Here is a 16,669-nt window from a genome sequence, read left to right as displayed (position 1 = left end):
CTTCTGTCTGTGTCTGCCCCTGAGCACAGTAATATAATAAGTGGCATGGATTACACCATTGCTTCATCGTCTTGAAAATCAAAGGGCTACAACCTGTGACTTTCTCCTAAAACCGCAGCTCCCAGCATGATCAAAATCTAATGGTCGGAGCAGGTTGGGACTTGTAGCTTATGAGGCTTCACACAACTGCCATATAAAAATGTCCATTAACACTATTGTCTGTAATTCACACTATAAGCATACTGTAAATGGTATAGTAACACTGAGAAGAGGTAAGCTTACGTCGTATCCAGTTTCACCAGGCTGCCCATCGTTCCCAGAATAACCCTACGAGATATATTGTTATTATTATTGCGTTCAACTAGTACTTCAGACTAGTCCTAATATGAGATTTTCTCTGCTCAATTTCCATAAAAAAAATAAAAAATTCCAATGAGAAACAGCAGCGATGATCGGTTTATTTCTTTGAACAGGTAAGAGGAAATAAGACGGCAAGTGCAAAGGGAAGAGAACAGAGGAAGATATAAGCACCTATTTTATTAGGAGAATGCTTCTTAAGGCTTCATTCAGTCGACCATGCTACATGCACGTGTTTTATCCTTTTTTTACATGGATACAACACATGCCCACTATAATCTATGGTGCTATTCAAATTCATGGACATGTCTTTTTTTTTATCAACAGCACGGATGAAAAGTCCCAATTGTTCAATGGGAGGCATGTGTATGTTATTTTGTATGAATTTTTAATAATAATAGCATTATTAGTGTCTATTAATTAATCACCAACGCCTATATGCTACAGTTGTGGCCAAAAGTATTGACACCCCTGCAATTTTGTCAGATAATACTCAGTTTCTTCCTGAAAATGATTGCAAACACAAATACTTTGTTATTATTATCTTCATTTAATTTGTCTTAAATGAAAAAACACAAAAAGAATTGTCCTAAAGCCAAATTGGATATAATTCCATACCAAACATAAAAAAGAGGGTGGACAAAAGTATTGGCACTGTTCGAAAAATCATGTGATGCTTCTCTAATTTGCAGCACCTGTAACTTAGCTGTGGCACCTAACAGGTGTTGGCAATAACTAAATCACACTTGGAGCCAGTTGACATGGATTAAAGTTGACTTAACCTCTGTCCTGTGTCCTTGTGTGTACCACATTGAGCATGGAGAAAAGAAAGAAGACCAAAGAACTGTCTGAGGACTTGAGAAACCAAATTGTGAGGAAGCATGAGCAATCTAAAGGCTACAAGTCCATCTCCAAAGACCTGAATGTTCCTGTGTCTACCGTGCGCAGTGTCATCAAGAAGTTTAAAGCCCATGGCACTGTGGCTAACCTCCCTAGATGTGGACGGAAAAGAAAAATTGACAAGAGATTTCAACGCAAGATTGTGCGGATGTTGGATAAAGAACCTCGACTAACATCCAAAAAAGTTCAAGCTGCCCTGCAGTCCGAGGGTACAACAGTGTCAACCCGTACTATCCGTCGGCGTCTGAATGAAAAGAGACTGTATAGTAGGAGACCCAGGAAGACCTCTTACCCCGAGACATAAAAAAGCCAGGCTGGAGTTTGCCAAAACTTACCTGAAAAAGCCTAAAACGTTTTGGAAGAATGTTCCCTGGTCAGATGAGACAAAAGTAGAGCTTTTTGGACAAAGGCATCAACATAGAGTTTACAGGAGAAAAAAAAGAGGCATTCAAAGAAAAGAAACACGGTCCCTACAGTCAAACATGGTAGAGGTTCCCTGATGTTTTGGGGTTGCTTTGCTGCCTCTGGCACTGGACTGCTTGACCGTGTGCATGGCATTATGAAGTCTGAAGACTACCAACAAATTTTGCAGCATAATGTAGGGCCCAGTGTGAGAAAGCTGGGTCTCCCTCAGAGGTCATGGGTCTTCCAGGAGGACAATGACCCAAAACACACTTCAAAAAGCATTAGAAAATGGTTTGAGAGAAAGCACTGGAGACTTCTAAGGTGGCCAGCAATGAGTCCTGACCTGAATCCCATAGAACACCCTTGGAAAGATCTAAAAATGGCAGTTTGGAGAAGGCACCCTTCTAATATCAGGGACCTGGAGCAGTTTGCCAAAGAAGAATGGTCTAAAATTCCAGCAGAGCATTGTAAGAAACACATTGATGGTTAGTGGAAGCGGCTGGTCGCAGTTATTTTGGCTAAAGGTTGTGCAACCAAGTATTAGGCTGAGGGTGCCAACACTTTTGTCTGGCCCATTTTTGGAGTTTTGTGTGAAATGATCAATGTTTTGCTTTTTACTTCATTCTCTTTTGTGTTTTTTCATTTAAGACAAATTAAATGAAGATAATAATACCAAAGCATTTGTGATTGCAATCATTTTCAGGAAGAAACTGAGTATTATCTGACAAAATTGCAGGGGTGTCAATACTTTTGGCCACAACTGTATATTACTAACATTCCTAATTTCCTAATTATAAGGACAATACTATGCCGCTGTCCTAACTCTGTCTATCATACTGTATGTTTAAACTTATTTCAACTTGGTTTGTACAGTTTGCTAATAAACCTAATTTGCAATGAGGGTTGATTAATTTTTTAATTACTGCACTGCCAAAATAAATGCCAAAGAGCAACTGCAAACACAATACATAAATATAGTCTAATTAATTACTATTATTAGTACATATGAATTCATGTCTATATAATCTATTTGTATTTCAAAAGTTGGATGGAGAAATGTCATATGAACAATGTGTCACCTGAAGCCAGAAAGACTCTGATAACCTGGAGCAATGAATATGCAACAGGAAGAAGCAATTAATTTTAATTTTTGGATATGTTTTGTAGTATGTAATTTACCCTTGCTCCTGGGAAGCCCATTATACCTTCTTCTCCTTTTTCTCCTTCAATAGCACTCTGTCCCTAAAAAAATAAAAGCATTATTACATTACTGTGTCTCCTTTTGGACACTGCCAGGGAGACTTATAGGCCAGACATTGCTTCCGTGAAAAAAGGAACATGAAATAGCAAAAACCATAAAGAGTCATAAGATGTAACACATCAGTCAACATAGTTATTCAAAAACTTACTTTTAATCCAGGATTTCCTTTCTCTCCTTTGACACCCTTTTCTCCCTAGAAACATTACACAAGACATTTCATTAAAGGATATGTCCAGCTCCAGGGATTGCCAAATCCTATCAGTGTGCAATATACATACAGTAATTGTTAGATTTGTCTTTGCTTGCCAGTTTGAGTGGTTGTTTTGTGACTGCAAATATATCATTTGCACATTTGAGGTCACATACCGACTAGATTATCATCTGATTTTCTCAATGCTCTATTGAGAAAGGCTGGAGAGAAACTAGTCGGCATGTGACTGCAAGTGCCCAAATATCATACTCGTGGTCACATGACAACTGCTCAAACTGGCAAGCAGAGACAAATGAAAAAAGTATGTATAATACACACTGTTAGGATACAGAAAGCCTTGAAGCTTTCTGAAAATTTTGCCACAGCTGGACAACTTTTTTTTTATAGCGAATCTATTAGAAATTGGAAATCAATTCTCAGGACTCTGGTCATTTGGCCATATTAGCAATCTGTGACCGCTGGACGGGAGGCCTGCGACTCTCATTACCTCCCATCATTCCCTGCTCCTCTTTTGATTAACCTGGCTGGTGAGACATCATCATTGCAGTGTGACACACACACAACATTGTGCAGAATTGCTAATCAAAAGAAGAGCCAGGATGTAAGGAGATTCGCAAGCCTCCCCTTCTAGTGGCCACTGATTACTGACCTGGCCAATGGACGGGTGCCCTGTTAATCGATTTTCCCATCTCTATAAACTATCATCAGAAAAGGACCTACTATTTAAATCAGACTTTTGTGCTACATGTATGTTTTAAAAAAAATTGTCAAAGATTTTTTTTTCATATTATATTAGTTCATCAAAACTAAAATTATTAATCTTGTAATTTTCACAATGACCACTTAGACTTTTTGTAATCTCATACATCCAGGAAGGTTTTAGCAGACTCCTTATCTCTATAGGCAGCTTTTAACACAGAATCCACTGATCATAATAGGTGATTCCACAGCTAACCCTTCTCCTCCAGAGGGTTAAGGCCCCATCACTCAGCAGCGATCCCGACAATGATACGACCTGGTCAGGATCGCTGGTGCATCGCTACATGATCGATGGTGATCAGCGATCAGCACCAGTGAGGACACTGGTCTCTAAGGTAAATATCGGGTTACTAAGCGGCGCGCGTCACTTAGTTACCCGATGTGTACCTTAGAAACCTGCGTGCTGGCGCAGGGAGCTGCCAGCACGCAGGTTTATAAAGGTACACATCGGGTAACTATGTGACGCGCGCCGCTTAGCAACCCGATATTTACCTTAGAGACAAGCTCCCAGTGTCTGCTTAGAGCCCTGGGAGCTTCGCTGATCGTTGGCTCCTGCTGCCATACGTAGCGATGTGCGCTGGCCAGCGGGAGAGCAACAATCAAAAATGGCCCAGGACGATCGAGCAGGATCAGCAATGCCCGGCGGGGGGGGGCGGTCGCTGATCCCCGTCACACACAGCGATCTTGCTGGCGAGATCGCTGTGGCGTCACAAAATCAGCGATCTCGATAGCGAGATCGCTGTGTGTGACGGGGCCTTTAGACTGTGTTCATTGTGGTTACTGTATGTGTATTGTTTTCTGAAACAGCATGAAATTAGAATCTAAAAATTTCCAAAAGGCCAGTGTGAATATTGTAAGATTTCTATTTTTTAGTTTTAATACAGATTGTGAAATGAAAAAAAGGCAACTAATAATACATTGAATGCAAAAACCTGATTATTTTCTGATGATAGCTTTCCATAAAGAAAAAGCAAGGAATAATGAATAGTAGTCCATTTTGTCCACCTAACATATCTACAATCTGGCCTCTAGAACTGATATATACAGTATATCTTCAGGATCTTCACGAACACTTCAATGCCTAATAATATGTTATATGCAGACATGTTAAAGTGATTTCTGCAACTACAGATCTATCAAATATAACTAAATAATTATTTATGCAGTTGTTCACAGATTTTAGCACATCCAATTTAGATCAATTAGGCAGGTACAGAAATGGGGACCCCTGAAGTAGAGAAAAGTCAGCTTCTCAATAGTGAATGGAGTACTTACAAGATAATCTAATAGCGATATATCAGATGGCTTCACCAACTCTAGGTGGCATGGCGCGCCTGTGGGTCCTGTCGCCCCTGGTTCACCCTGTAGAAGCATAAAAATACAAGTATTGTTCACATCTGTTGTTTTGGATCTGTGTGGAATTGTGAATGAGTATTCATGTAGCACATGAGATCTTGAGACATAGTTGCTCATGTTTTTCATAAACAAAATAGAGATGTTTAAGAGAAAGTAACAAAAATAAAGTAAAACACAGATGGACACAAAGGGAACATGTACTGACGTCTGTTCCAGAGTACAGGATGCACGGCACAGCAAGAAGTACTGTACAAACAGCAGTTTTCCACTTTTGAGGCTGTTATATGACTGAGCCAAGTATATTTGAACACTTGTTAGACAACATGACATAAAAACAGTGATTGTGACATTTTTTTAAATTCTATTGACTGGTCAGAGTAAACAGGGTACCCATTTTATAGTTTGGGTTATTATAGACATGGTGATACCATATTTGTAGAGTTTATTTGTATTTTATCACTGTTTTACAATAAAATCCTTTTTTATAGTTTGGGTCATTATGGGCACAGTGATATCACACATGTATAGGAAATACTACTACTTTTTCACAATAACATCCCAGCGAAAACAAAAACACTGTCGCCTTAGTCTAACAGCCATAACTTTTAATTTTTTCAGTAACAGGGATGCATGCTTTTTGTAGGGAAAAAACCTCTAACTTAAGCAAACTGGCATCTCGCCAGACCTAGGGTGCTTGGCACCTTGAGCAGAGTGTCAGTATACTTAAAGAAGTTAACCACTACTTGAACAACTTCTTCTCACACCACTCGCTTGGCCCCCATAAAATAATAAAGGTTGTACTAACCTCCCGTGCCGGCGCTGTTCCCGCGGTGTCGGCATTCATTCTCCCGGGACTCCCGTGCGGTTATTGTGACACATGACGCCAGCACTCAATCACTGCTGGCATCACTGTCCCAGTCTCCTGTCGAATTGAGCAGGAAGAGGAAGTCTCTGCAACATGACCGTCCTCTGCATATTTGATTTTTTAAAGGCGAGGACTGTGACTCCAACGCTGAATGAGCGCTGGCATCATGTATCACAACAACCGCACAAGAGCTCCGGGACCATGAGATGAGTATAGGCTTTATTTTTTTATGGGGGCCAAACATTTTGACCAAGAATTAGTTGTCCTAGTAATGAACAGCCCCTTTAAGTTTGGTCACGTTCAAACATGGGGCAGCATTTTACATAATTATTTGTTTTTCAAATAATTTTTATTAATTTTTCATAAGGGAAGGAAGGGTGAACAAAAAAGAAAAGGGAATAATATAAAACTTAGAGAACTCTTTTATAATAGATGCTTTGCAAAACATGTCATACAATATACTTCGTAAACATTAAACATTTTACTGTTGTATTTATCTTAATAGTATTAAACTAAAGAATAAACTAACCTAACACTACTACCAATCCAGACTTAAAGCTTAACCTGAGTCGCATTCCTGTAGGAACCATAAGCAGCTTATTGTAACTACAAAAATTTTGAGTTCCACCGAGCCCACTTTGTGTGGTATTTATTCAAAGAGTTGCTATTAAAAGCAAATCTTTCTTCTGTAGAGCTATGGAAACGTAATGTGTCTAGAATATCTGAGAAGGAAGGGATATCTGATTTTTTCCAAAAAAATGCTAATGAATTTTTTATAGTTAGAAAGATGTGAATCATTATATATTTGGTTGAAGGATTGATACACTCCAGATCTAAAGAGAGAAGTACCATCTGCGGGGTTACAGTAATTTCACTATCATGTAAAGTATTAATATGGATTTTGACTTCCTTCCAGAGGATTTTTAGTTTTGGACAGCTCCAAAAGATATGATATAAATTGCCAGGGTTTCCACATCCTCTCCAACATTGGGATGAGATCTCCTGATTAATATGGGATAGCCGTATAGGCGTATAGTACCATCTATTCATTACTTTATAAAAGGACTCCTGCAAGGCCATAGAAATAGTAGACTTATAGGTATGCCTAATGGCGTACTCCCATTGTTCTGGTTGAACTATAATATTTAAATCAAGCTCCCATTTGTGCATATAATTGTTTTTTGAAAAGGATGTATCTTTGTTAAAATGTGAGTAGATATTTTTAATACTCCATTTAAACTGATGATTAATATTAACTAGTAATGAAGAGACAATTTCCAGATTCTTAGCCCTGCTGCGTAACAGCTTTTTTATATTCTCTTTTACCGTGAAAAAAGAATATATTTCTGACGAGGGCAGATGATATTTGGATTTAAGCTCACTAAAAGTACTAAACTCGTTCCCATCCCATAAGTCTCCAACTTTTTTTATGCGTACCTCATCCCAGGTATCTGGTATTGAGAAATTGTAAATCTGGGCCAAGAAGGAGAGAGGGAGTCTTCTAATCATATCCTCCTTATTCTCTTTCCTATGTAGCTTAGTCAGAATGTTCCAGGCCGAGAATATGGCCTGGAGGATTGGATGGTGGTGCTCCTTCTGCCGAGATTCCAATAAGTAACTGAAAAGAAGTTTTGGAATGGAATTATAATTTATTTGGGCTCTTTCTATATCCAGCCATGCCGGATGCGAACTCTCTTTGAACCAATCCTGACTGAGTTTGATGAGTGTCGCTTGGTAGTATGACCAGATATTGGGCAAAGCGAGTCCGCCATGTCTCTTTGTTTTGTATAAAATATCCGCTGCAATCCTTGCCTTTTTATTTTTCCATACAAAGAGCTGAATTAAAGTCTGAATTTTTGTTATAAACGAGACATGTATGTTTAAAGGGATAGTTCTAAATAAATAAAGAATTTTTGGTAAGATGAAGACCTTTACCACTAAAATTTTTCCTAGTAGGGTCAGGTCGTGAGTTTTGAATCTATGGAAATCTTTGGAAATAGTTTTAATAAGGTTATCTATATTGGTGGGGATAATGGATTTAAGTTTAGTGGTAATAGTGATACCCAAATAAGTAATTCCCTTTTCTTCCCATACAAAATTGGATTGCTTTTTGATTTTTTCAATTACCGTGTTATTTAGATTGAAGGGTAGAATTTTTGATTTCTCTGCATTGATCTTAAAGTAAGAAACTTTTGAGAATCGCTCTAGGACCTGGGTCAAAGCTTTTATTGAGTTTATTGGATCTGAGATTGAAATGATAAGGTCATCAGCAAAAAGTGTTATCTTATGCTGACATTGCTGTGTTTTGATGCCAGATATAGAATTATGACTCCTAATTTTTTCAGCCAGGGGCTCAACCGCAAGGGCAAATAGTAAGGGTGATAAAGGACAGCCCTGCCTAGTGCCATTTGAGATGTGGAATTGCGTAGAGAGATGGTTGTTAATATAAATTCTTGCATTCGGTTGAGAATACAGGGAAAAGATTGAGGAGATAGATTTATTATCAAAGCCAAAATTAAATAAAGAAGTTTTTAGATACTGCCAATTCAGTCTATCGAATGCTTTTTATGCATCTAGACTTACGAGCATAGAGGGGATGTGTGATGTCTTTATCAGATTAAGCAAATTTATAATTCTTCGCGTCCCATCTGAGGCCTGCCTGCCCGAAATGAAGCCAATTTGGTCTTTTCTAACCAGGTAAGGCATGATATTTTTTAGACGCTCTGCAAGGACTTTGGCATATAACTTAATATCACCATTTATTAGCGATATGGGTCTGAAATTTTGGACTTTTTCCATGTCTCCAGTATCTTTTGGTATCATTATTATAGATGCTTCCAACATGTCTGCAGGGAATGCTCCTAAATTCGAGGCATGGTCGAAAAGGGTTTTCAAATGAGGTGAAATAATATCTGAGGATATTTTAAAATATTCGTTTATAAACCCATCTGGGCCGGGAGACTTCAGTGATTTAAGTTTGGTTATAGTGCCTGCTATTTCTTTCACACTGAAAGGTGAATTTAATAGCTCTAAATCTGAGGGAGTTATCTGTGGAAGGTTTAGATCAGAGAAGAAAGAGTCTATGGCAGCTTGATCTGGGCTAGGCATTGCAGAGTCAGACTTTAGACTATAGAGCTTGCTAAAATATTCTGCAAATACATCTGCAATGTCCGAAGGATGGTGTTTAAGATCTCCTGAGGAAGATCTAATTTTCTCTATTCTCCTATGTATGCGTTCTTGCTTTAGTTTGTTAAGCATGCATCTAGTTGGCTTATTCGTGGACGTATAAGCATTAGATTTGGATGCCCGAATAATTGAGTCATAGTCTGTTAAGAGTTCCGCCCTAAGTTCCTGCCTTAGCTTCATCAGTTCTAAGTGAATGGCATGAGATGGATAGTCAGATTTATTTTGTTGATCCTCTTTTATTTTTATTTGAGATTGCAGGTTGGAAATTTTTTCCCTTCTTTTTTTTTTATGCCTAGCTGAAAGTTGCATTAAGCAACCTCTAATGACCGCTTTGTGCGCTTTCCATAGTATAAATGGGTCAACATCTGATGAGGAGTTTTCAAGGAAGTAGTTATCAATAGTATTCCTAATTATCTCTCTATATTCTGGGATTTTTAGCAATGTCAGGTTGGTTTTCCAAAGAAATGTATTTTTTATCGGGGGACCTAGAATAAATTCCCCCATAACTGGGGAGTGGTCAGAGAATGATTTGTTTAGTATTTCAAGCTTTTTGAATTGAGGTAATGAGAAAATATTAGTTAAGAAGAGATCAATTCTGGACGATGTTTTATGCACATCTGAATAATGTGTAAATTCTCGTGAGGTTGAATTGAGACATCTAAAGACATCGAAAAGTTCATTTTGGGTGATCCAGTTATTTAGAGTTGGAGCCAAATGACGTACGGTAGACGAGGAATCCATATTTCCATTTGGCACTATATTGAAATCCCCTACTATTAGTAGCTCTCCCCTCTTGGCGGCTTCTATTTTTTTAATAAGTTTATTAAAGAAGGGAAATTGTCTCTTACTTGGAGCATACACATTGACTATTGTACATATTTTACAATTTAGGCTGCAAATCAGGATGTGGAATCTACCCTGAGGATCAATCTCCTCACTGATCAGTTGGAATGGGATATCTTTGCTTATAATTGTGATAACTCCTGCCCTTTTTTTGTCATTAAGTGATTTGTACATGTGGGGGTAGTTTTTGTGTTGGAAGTAAGGGTGGCCATCCCTGGCTAACTTGACCTCCTGGAGGCAAATAATATCAGCCTGTGTTTGTTTTATCTCTTTCCAAGTGGCAAAACGTTTGTACGGGCTATTTAAGCCTCTAACGTTGTATGATAGAATTTTTACTTTCATATTTGCTGCCTACGTTCCTACAAGTTATAAATTACAGTCTGGATGTGAACAATCAAAGAAGAATATCAAAGACTTTCTTAACTAAGCCTAAACCTGCTCAGTAATATTTCTTACAAAACTTTGTTCAACTCGAGTAGAGCTCTCCTGAGGGATCACACCTCCAGTGAGACCTCTCTCTAGTTTGGGGGAACAAACAAGAATTGTGGCAAAGAACCCGCCCAGTCACCCCAACACTATACGTAATAAGACCAAAGGCATGTAGACCATACCTACAAAGAGATTAAGGCATAGTGTTCATCCCTTATCTTTGTGGGCTAGTTCTTCTTGGAGGTAGTGTACAAAGTCTAAACCCTCTTCTATTGTAAAGAGAGGGATATTTTTTCCCTTGTGACAAATCAGCAATTTAGTTGGGAATCCCCATCTATAGGGAGTTCCCAGATCTCTAAGTTTGGACGTTACTTCTCCAAAAGCCTTTCTAGCCTCCATTGTGGCTTTTGAGAAATCCGAGTAAATTTTGAGGTTGTTATATGGAGGTGGGAACGACCCCTTTTCTCTAATGGATTTCAAGATTAGTTCTTTCGTTTGGAAAAAATGTAAGCGCAAGATAGTATCTCGCGGTTTGTCAGCGGCGATGCCTCGTGGATGCGGCAGCCTGTGGATCCTGTCTATAGTGAGCTGTAGCTCAGATAGAGAAGGAGCTGTTTTTTTAAAAAGGGACTTGGCATAATCTGCAAGGTCATTCTGCAAGACATTTTCAGGGATTCCCCTGATCTTAATATTGTTTCTTCTGCTCCTATCTTCTAAGTCAGTTATTTTTGATCTCAGGGATAGGAGTTCCATTTTTAATTCCAAATTTTCTTTTGCCAGGGATTCTGATTTATTTTCCACTTTTATTATTCTTGCCTCATTGCTTTCAAACCTCTGTGTGAAGCTCCTACATACGTCTTGTAGGGAGTCTTTGTTCGCCTCAAAGCCGAGTCTAATAGACTCGGTCAGGGCTTTGCAGAAATTAGCTATGAATCCCTCAGTAGCTACCTTGTCCGATGTCAAAAACTTATCAAAATTGATTGGTAAAAATGAAGGATCTGCCAAGTCAGTAGACTCCGGGCACCCCCTTTTTGGTTGTGGTTTAGTAGGACTATGGTTGGGGGAGCAACTATGCGACGCACAGGTTGAACCCGTTGCTCGAGGGCTGCCTCCCAAAGCTGCCTCCTCTGGTCCCATCCTTTTATATGACTTAGAGCTGTCCATCTCCTCCTCCAAAGATATCTGCCCCCCTACATTAATATCTATAGAGCTTGCGTTTTGTGGGGGACCATGTGTCTCATTTTGAGATTTTGGGTCCAGAGGTCTTTGGTCCAGCCCTTTTTGTATTACTTTACTGTAAGATGTCATATATAAATTTTTTTTGAGGGCATTAGAGGTCATATTTCCTTTTTTTATAGGAGATCTGGACCTAAAGGAGTTAATAGATTTTAAAGAATCTGATGTTGGACTTGTATTATTGGGACCCCTGAATTTTGAAGCCCTAGCAGTGGAGGAGTCCCTCTTTTTTGTGGATTTAACTCTATTGGCCCCAGTTTCCATTTACAGGGCTCCTGTCGCAGGTTCTCAGTATGAGCTATTTTATAGGGTCTTCCTTCTGAAAGCAATTTAGCAAGTCACAGTCCTAGAAATCTTATAGTTCCAACAGTACATTAAACCCCACATATAATTCCTAGGAACTCAATGGTTTTCTTCAGAATAAATGTTTTGACCACTGCGGGAGGGGATTATTACTTATTTCGCTTATTAGGAGAAAGCAATCCTACAATAAGTAAGTTAGTCACTGTATATGTAAAAAGGCACTATATAAGTACTATAATAACAGTTCAGTTCGAAGAAATTAGAAGGACTTCAATGTTATCCTTCTGCAACAGATGGCAGTGTTGTAAATAATATCTTTCTCTATTTAACAGCTTGATCTATTAAGCACATATATGTAAATATGCCAGGGACGATGAGGAGTTCATAGAATATATGAATTCAACACAGTATGGCTGTGTTATACTAGTTATCTCAGTCCAGTTATATCGCTGACCTCTGGCTCACGCTGAATCAGGCTGATTTCTGCCTCCCAAATCAGTTCCTATGTATCTCCTAACGTACCTCAGGGTCACCAGTTTTAATTGTATGGTTTATCAATCACTGCCTGACCCTAGGTTTAACAATAGAAGTGTACTCTGAAGCAGCCAAGCTGTTTCACCTTCTGTTTATTTACAGGGGATTAATGTCAGTCTCTCAGTTATGCCTCTGCTGCTGCCACTCACAGCCTCTCTGGTCCTTCTTATTCAGCAGGTGTCACCGCCATTTTCCTGCCTTATGTCTGGTCTCTGGCTTCTCCTTTTGTCTTGCCGTGCTCAGTGTCTCCAGAGCACTGCTTTCTTCCACAGGTCCCTCCGTCCTTTCTTTACCACAGACCCGACTCACAGCCGCTTCCTGGATCTTGTTGCTTCGTCGCCACTGCGTGTGAGGTAAATCTGCGTGTGAGGTAATTCCCTGTCAGCTGGTGAGCAGGCTTTTCCGGCCGCTTCTTTTCTCTCACCACTATAAATAGCTCCTCAAATTCTCTGGAAATGGAGATAGATGGTCCTCAGGGGTATGTGAATATTTTTTTCAGGTACTCTGGGGTAAAGGTCTTCTGTTGCACCGTGAAGGTCGCTTTATTGGGATGACTGTACAGGAGCCCAGCGCTCAAGCTGCCACCATCTTCAGCGCTCAAGCCACGCCCCCCTTTACATAATTATTTGTAAGCCAAATCCAGGAGTGGGTGAAAAATGCAGAATGCATGTGTGTCTACTATTCTGTTCGTCTCCCATTTATGGCTTAGAAATACTGATGTAAAACACTGTCAAAATTGTGCTAGGAGAAAAGCCAGCACTCCTTCCTTCTTGAGAAAGCTCCATGTATGTTGTAACTTTATTTCATATGTGCTAAAATCATTGAACACAGATCCTCAAACATATGACCAGATGTTTGATGATCTGTGTTTAGTGGTTTTAGCACATATAGAATAAAGTTACAATAAACACAGAGTTTTCTCAAGAAAGATGGAGTGTCGACTTTTTTCTTACTTGAAAACTCTATCTTAAGTTGGTATAAATTTCGGACTTGTGACTTTTCAATACTGTTTTTTAATGTGTTTAGCCAAATAACATACAACTTTTACGGTTCAGATGATTACAGAAACAAGATGCCAAATTTGTGTAGGTATTTTTTTCTAATTATAAAGGCCCTAAGAAGGACGTGTCATTAGGTCAAAAGTGGCCAGTATATGTGATTATTATATTCTTCTTCTCCTCTGAGTATTCTGTTTTGTTTTTTTAAACTGCCATACGGTTCCAGAGATATGGGGCTTTATATTTACAGTGAATTTTTGTGGTCTTTTGTGGTCGGTGCTTGCAGGGTAATAATGCAAAGTGGTGTAAAGATAATACCTAGATAATACCAAGAGCCATGCCCCTTTTGTAAAGACAATAACAAGTAGCTCCAAATAAGAACAGCCCATATCTCTGGAGCCATGGAGTGGATTTTTATATAACAAAAACGGCACACTCGGGGGAGCATAAGGAACAAAATAAAAGTAGAAACTGGACAATTTTGACCTGGTGACACATCCTCTTTAAAAAAAAAAAGGTCTATTTAAATTGTTTGCATTTTTATTCTTAAAAATGATTTTTTTTTTTACTTTTCAAGTGTGATGCATAAAACCTAGTGTTACCCAGTAACAGGAGAAAATCGCACATCATCTCTCTCCTGAGACCAGAATCGTTATTTTAGCTTAAGATATCAAGGATTGAAGTTGGAATGACCACTAGACTTTTAAGCCCTAATATCTTGGGATGGGTAGAGACTCCAGGAGCCATTCTGGTCTCATTTTGAAGCTAAGAATTCTCCTTGAAGTTGTGATTCAGGTGACGTGAGGCCATAAGGAACCAGGACATAGCTTATATATCCATGACTACTGTGCACACACCCAATGACTGATCAAGTTGCAGCAAATATTCTGTCAATAAAGAGAGGACAAGGACTATCATTCTGTGATGGTGGCCAACAAAATAGCTCATGTCCCATTTCAAATTAAAGTATAAGGTGTCATGGACAGAGCTTGTTTTTAGCCTATGGTCTCAGGTGGTCAGTAAATATTCCTTCTATTCATAAATAATGCAAAGAAGCACTCCCATCAAAGTTTTTCTTCTTAATATACTGCACTCATAATATATGGCACTGTGTATTCTTACAATTGCTCATTTTGCTCATTCTACCCAGTTAATTCTTCTCTTGTCTCTGCTCCATGTAGAAACAGGAAGCCTATTGGTCCTGCATTAATCATTCCCCTCTTCAGCTCCTGACCCAGCTGCCCACTCCTTCTCCCTGCTAGAGAATTTTGCATGATTGATGACTCATGCAGGGAAAATGTACCTCCTGTTTCTACACAGAGCTTAGAAGGATTCAGCTAGTCAGTTTTTAATCATGTGATGTCAAAACGCCTAATGGAAAAGAGAAGAATTACATGGGTAGAAAGGCAAAATGAGCAATTGTAAGTACACAGTGCCACATATTATGACGATTGCAATTAGTGATTAGCGAAAGTGCTTGGTTAAGGTATTATCTGATCACACTCGTATGCTAATAGAGCATCTGCGGCTGCATGTTTTTACGGCTGTTTGACAGCCACAACACATGCAGGGATTGCCTAACAAACAGGCAATCCCTGCATGTGTTGCGGCTGTTGAACAGCCGTGAGACATGCAGCCGCGGCGACTCGAACATAGTACTCAAGCGCCGCAGATGATCTATTAGTACACGAGTGTGATCAGATAATACCTTGTCCGAGAACATTCGCTCATCACTAATTGCAATATATTAAGAGGATAAAAATTTTGATTGGAGTGCTTAATTAAGGTATCTGTGCTTGGGAACTGATCAAGGTATTGATGTTCTATTGAACAAAAATACTATCGTAATGGTGAACTATTTACAGACAATAAAAAATGACAGCTTATATACTTAAATACAGGTTTTGATTCATCTTTAAATTTGAACTTTTTTCTGGAAAAGAAATGGTTGTAATAGTGACTTCACGCTTGCGCGTTATTCATTATTTAGCTTGTGTCATTGTAAGTTCACTTATTTGGTTTTGTCTGGTTTTTTGTTTTGCTTGACAACATGCGTTTGGTTTTCCTTTTCCTAATCTTTTAGCCTAATTTATCATTTTCGACTTTCTGAAATGTTGCAAAATTTTTGTGAAATTGCTCTCCTGTTCAAAATCTGTCCAATTTTATTTCTGCGCAGTTGAAGACTAACCTATAACATCTTAAAGGACCTTGAAACTATTTGCTCAGTAGGCATACACTATGACAGAAAACTGTACACACATTATAAATGAACTATAAAAATATAAACTGATGATCTGATTACTGCTAATTGACATGGAAGGCCTTGAGGTCCAGGACTGCCTTGTTCACCCTGTAATGTAAGCATATAAATATGGTGAGAATAATTTAATAAGGTAACAATTCCCATGTACTGTACATCAAAAGCATTGAATTTTCAAATAAGCAACTGTGTGGAAGCATTGTTTGCTTGCATATTTAGACAATGGTGTTATATGGTCATCACAAATGATACTTTACCTTTCAGAAAATGAAAGTATAAGCCTGCACAATTGAAGTCAGGCATGTTTTTCTTTGAAAAACTCTTGAATTTCAGAGAGAATACAGGTTGAAGAGCCAGCTGGGAATTATAGGGAGAGACGTAACAAGTCCCACACTGCACATGGCTGGTACCTCTCCACACTGCTCTAGTTGATTGACAGGTCTCTCCCACATTTGTACGTAGAGACAGACCAGTCAAAAAATTGGAGTGATTCCGGACAGTACTGATGTAATGCTCCAAAGTTATAGTGCATGTGCTTAAGATGTAGACGTAGAAGAGCTATCAGCTACCTTATTATGTTTACTCAATGTTCACATTTCCCTTTGCAGATAATGTACATGAGTTCAGTACATAGAAGTGGTTCATATATACATAGAGTGATGGACTTATTATGTTCTGCTAACAGTAGGTTGTAAAGAGTTAACAAATCAGCCCTGCTTTTCATATATGGCTATAAGGTCACATAGTTAGACCACATGACTGGTTC

At 38.8% G+C, this 16,669-nt stretch overlaps 1 protein-coding gene across 2 annotated transcripts in view; it reads right to left on the bottom strand.

The window, feature by feature from the left end:
* COL4A2 (collagen type IV alpha 2 chain) overlaps positions 1-16,669 on the bottom strand; it is a 405,245-nt gene that overhangs the window by 153,474 nt on the left and 235,102 nt on the right. For both annotated transcript variants that reach the window (XM_073556824.1, XM_073556825.1), the window contains exons 13-17: positions 15,946-15,993; positions 5,169-5,255; positions 3,072-3,116; positions 2,842-2,904; positions 283-327 (exon numbers count right to left, since the gene is read on the bottom strand). In XM_073556824.1, coding sequence (XP_073412925.1) covers positions 283-327; positions 2,842-2,904; positions 3,072-3,116; positions 5,169-5,255; positions 15,946-15,993 — 288 coding nt within the window. The remainder of the gene's footprint in view (positions 1-282; positions 328-2,841; positions 2,905-3,071; positions 3,117-5,168; positions 5,256-15,945; positions 15,994-16,669) is intronic.

This window comes from Dendrobates tinctorius, unplaced genomic scaffold, assembly GCF_039654945.1.
Source record: "Dendrobates tinctorius isolate UK_male_01 unplaced genomic scaffold, ASM3965494v1 ptg000240l, whole genome shotgun sequence".
NCBI classification, from domain to species: domain Eukaryota; kingdom Metazoa; phylum Chordata; class Amphibia; order Anura; family Dendrobatidae; genus Dendrobates; species Dendrobates tinctorius.
The sequence above is the reverse complement of the archived record's forward strand: the minus strand, read 5'-3'. Positions and strand labels throughout refer to the sequence as shown.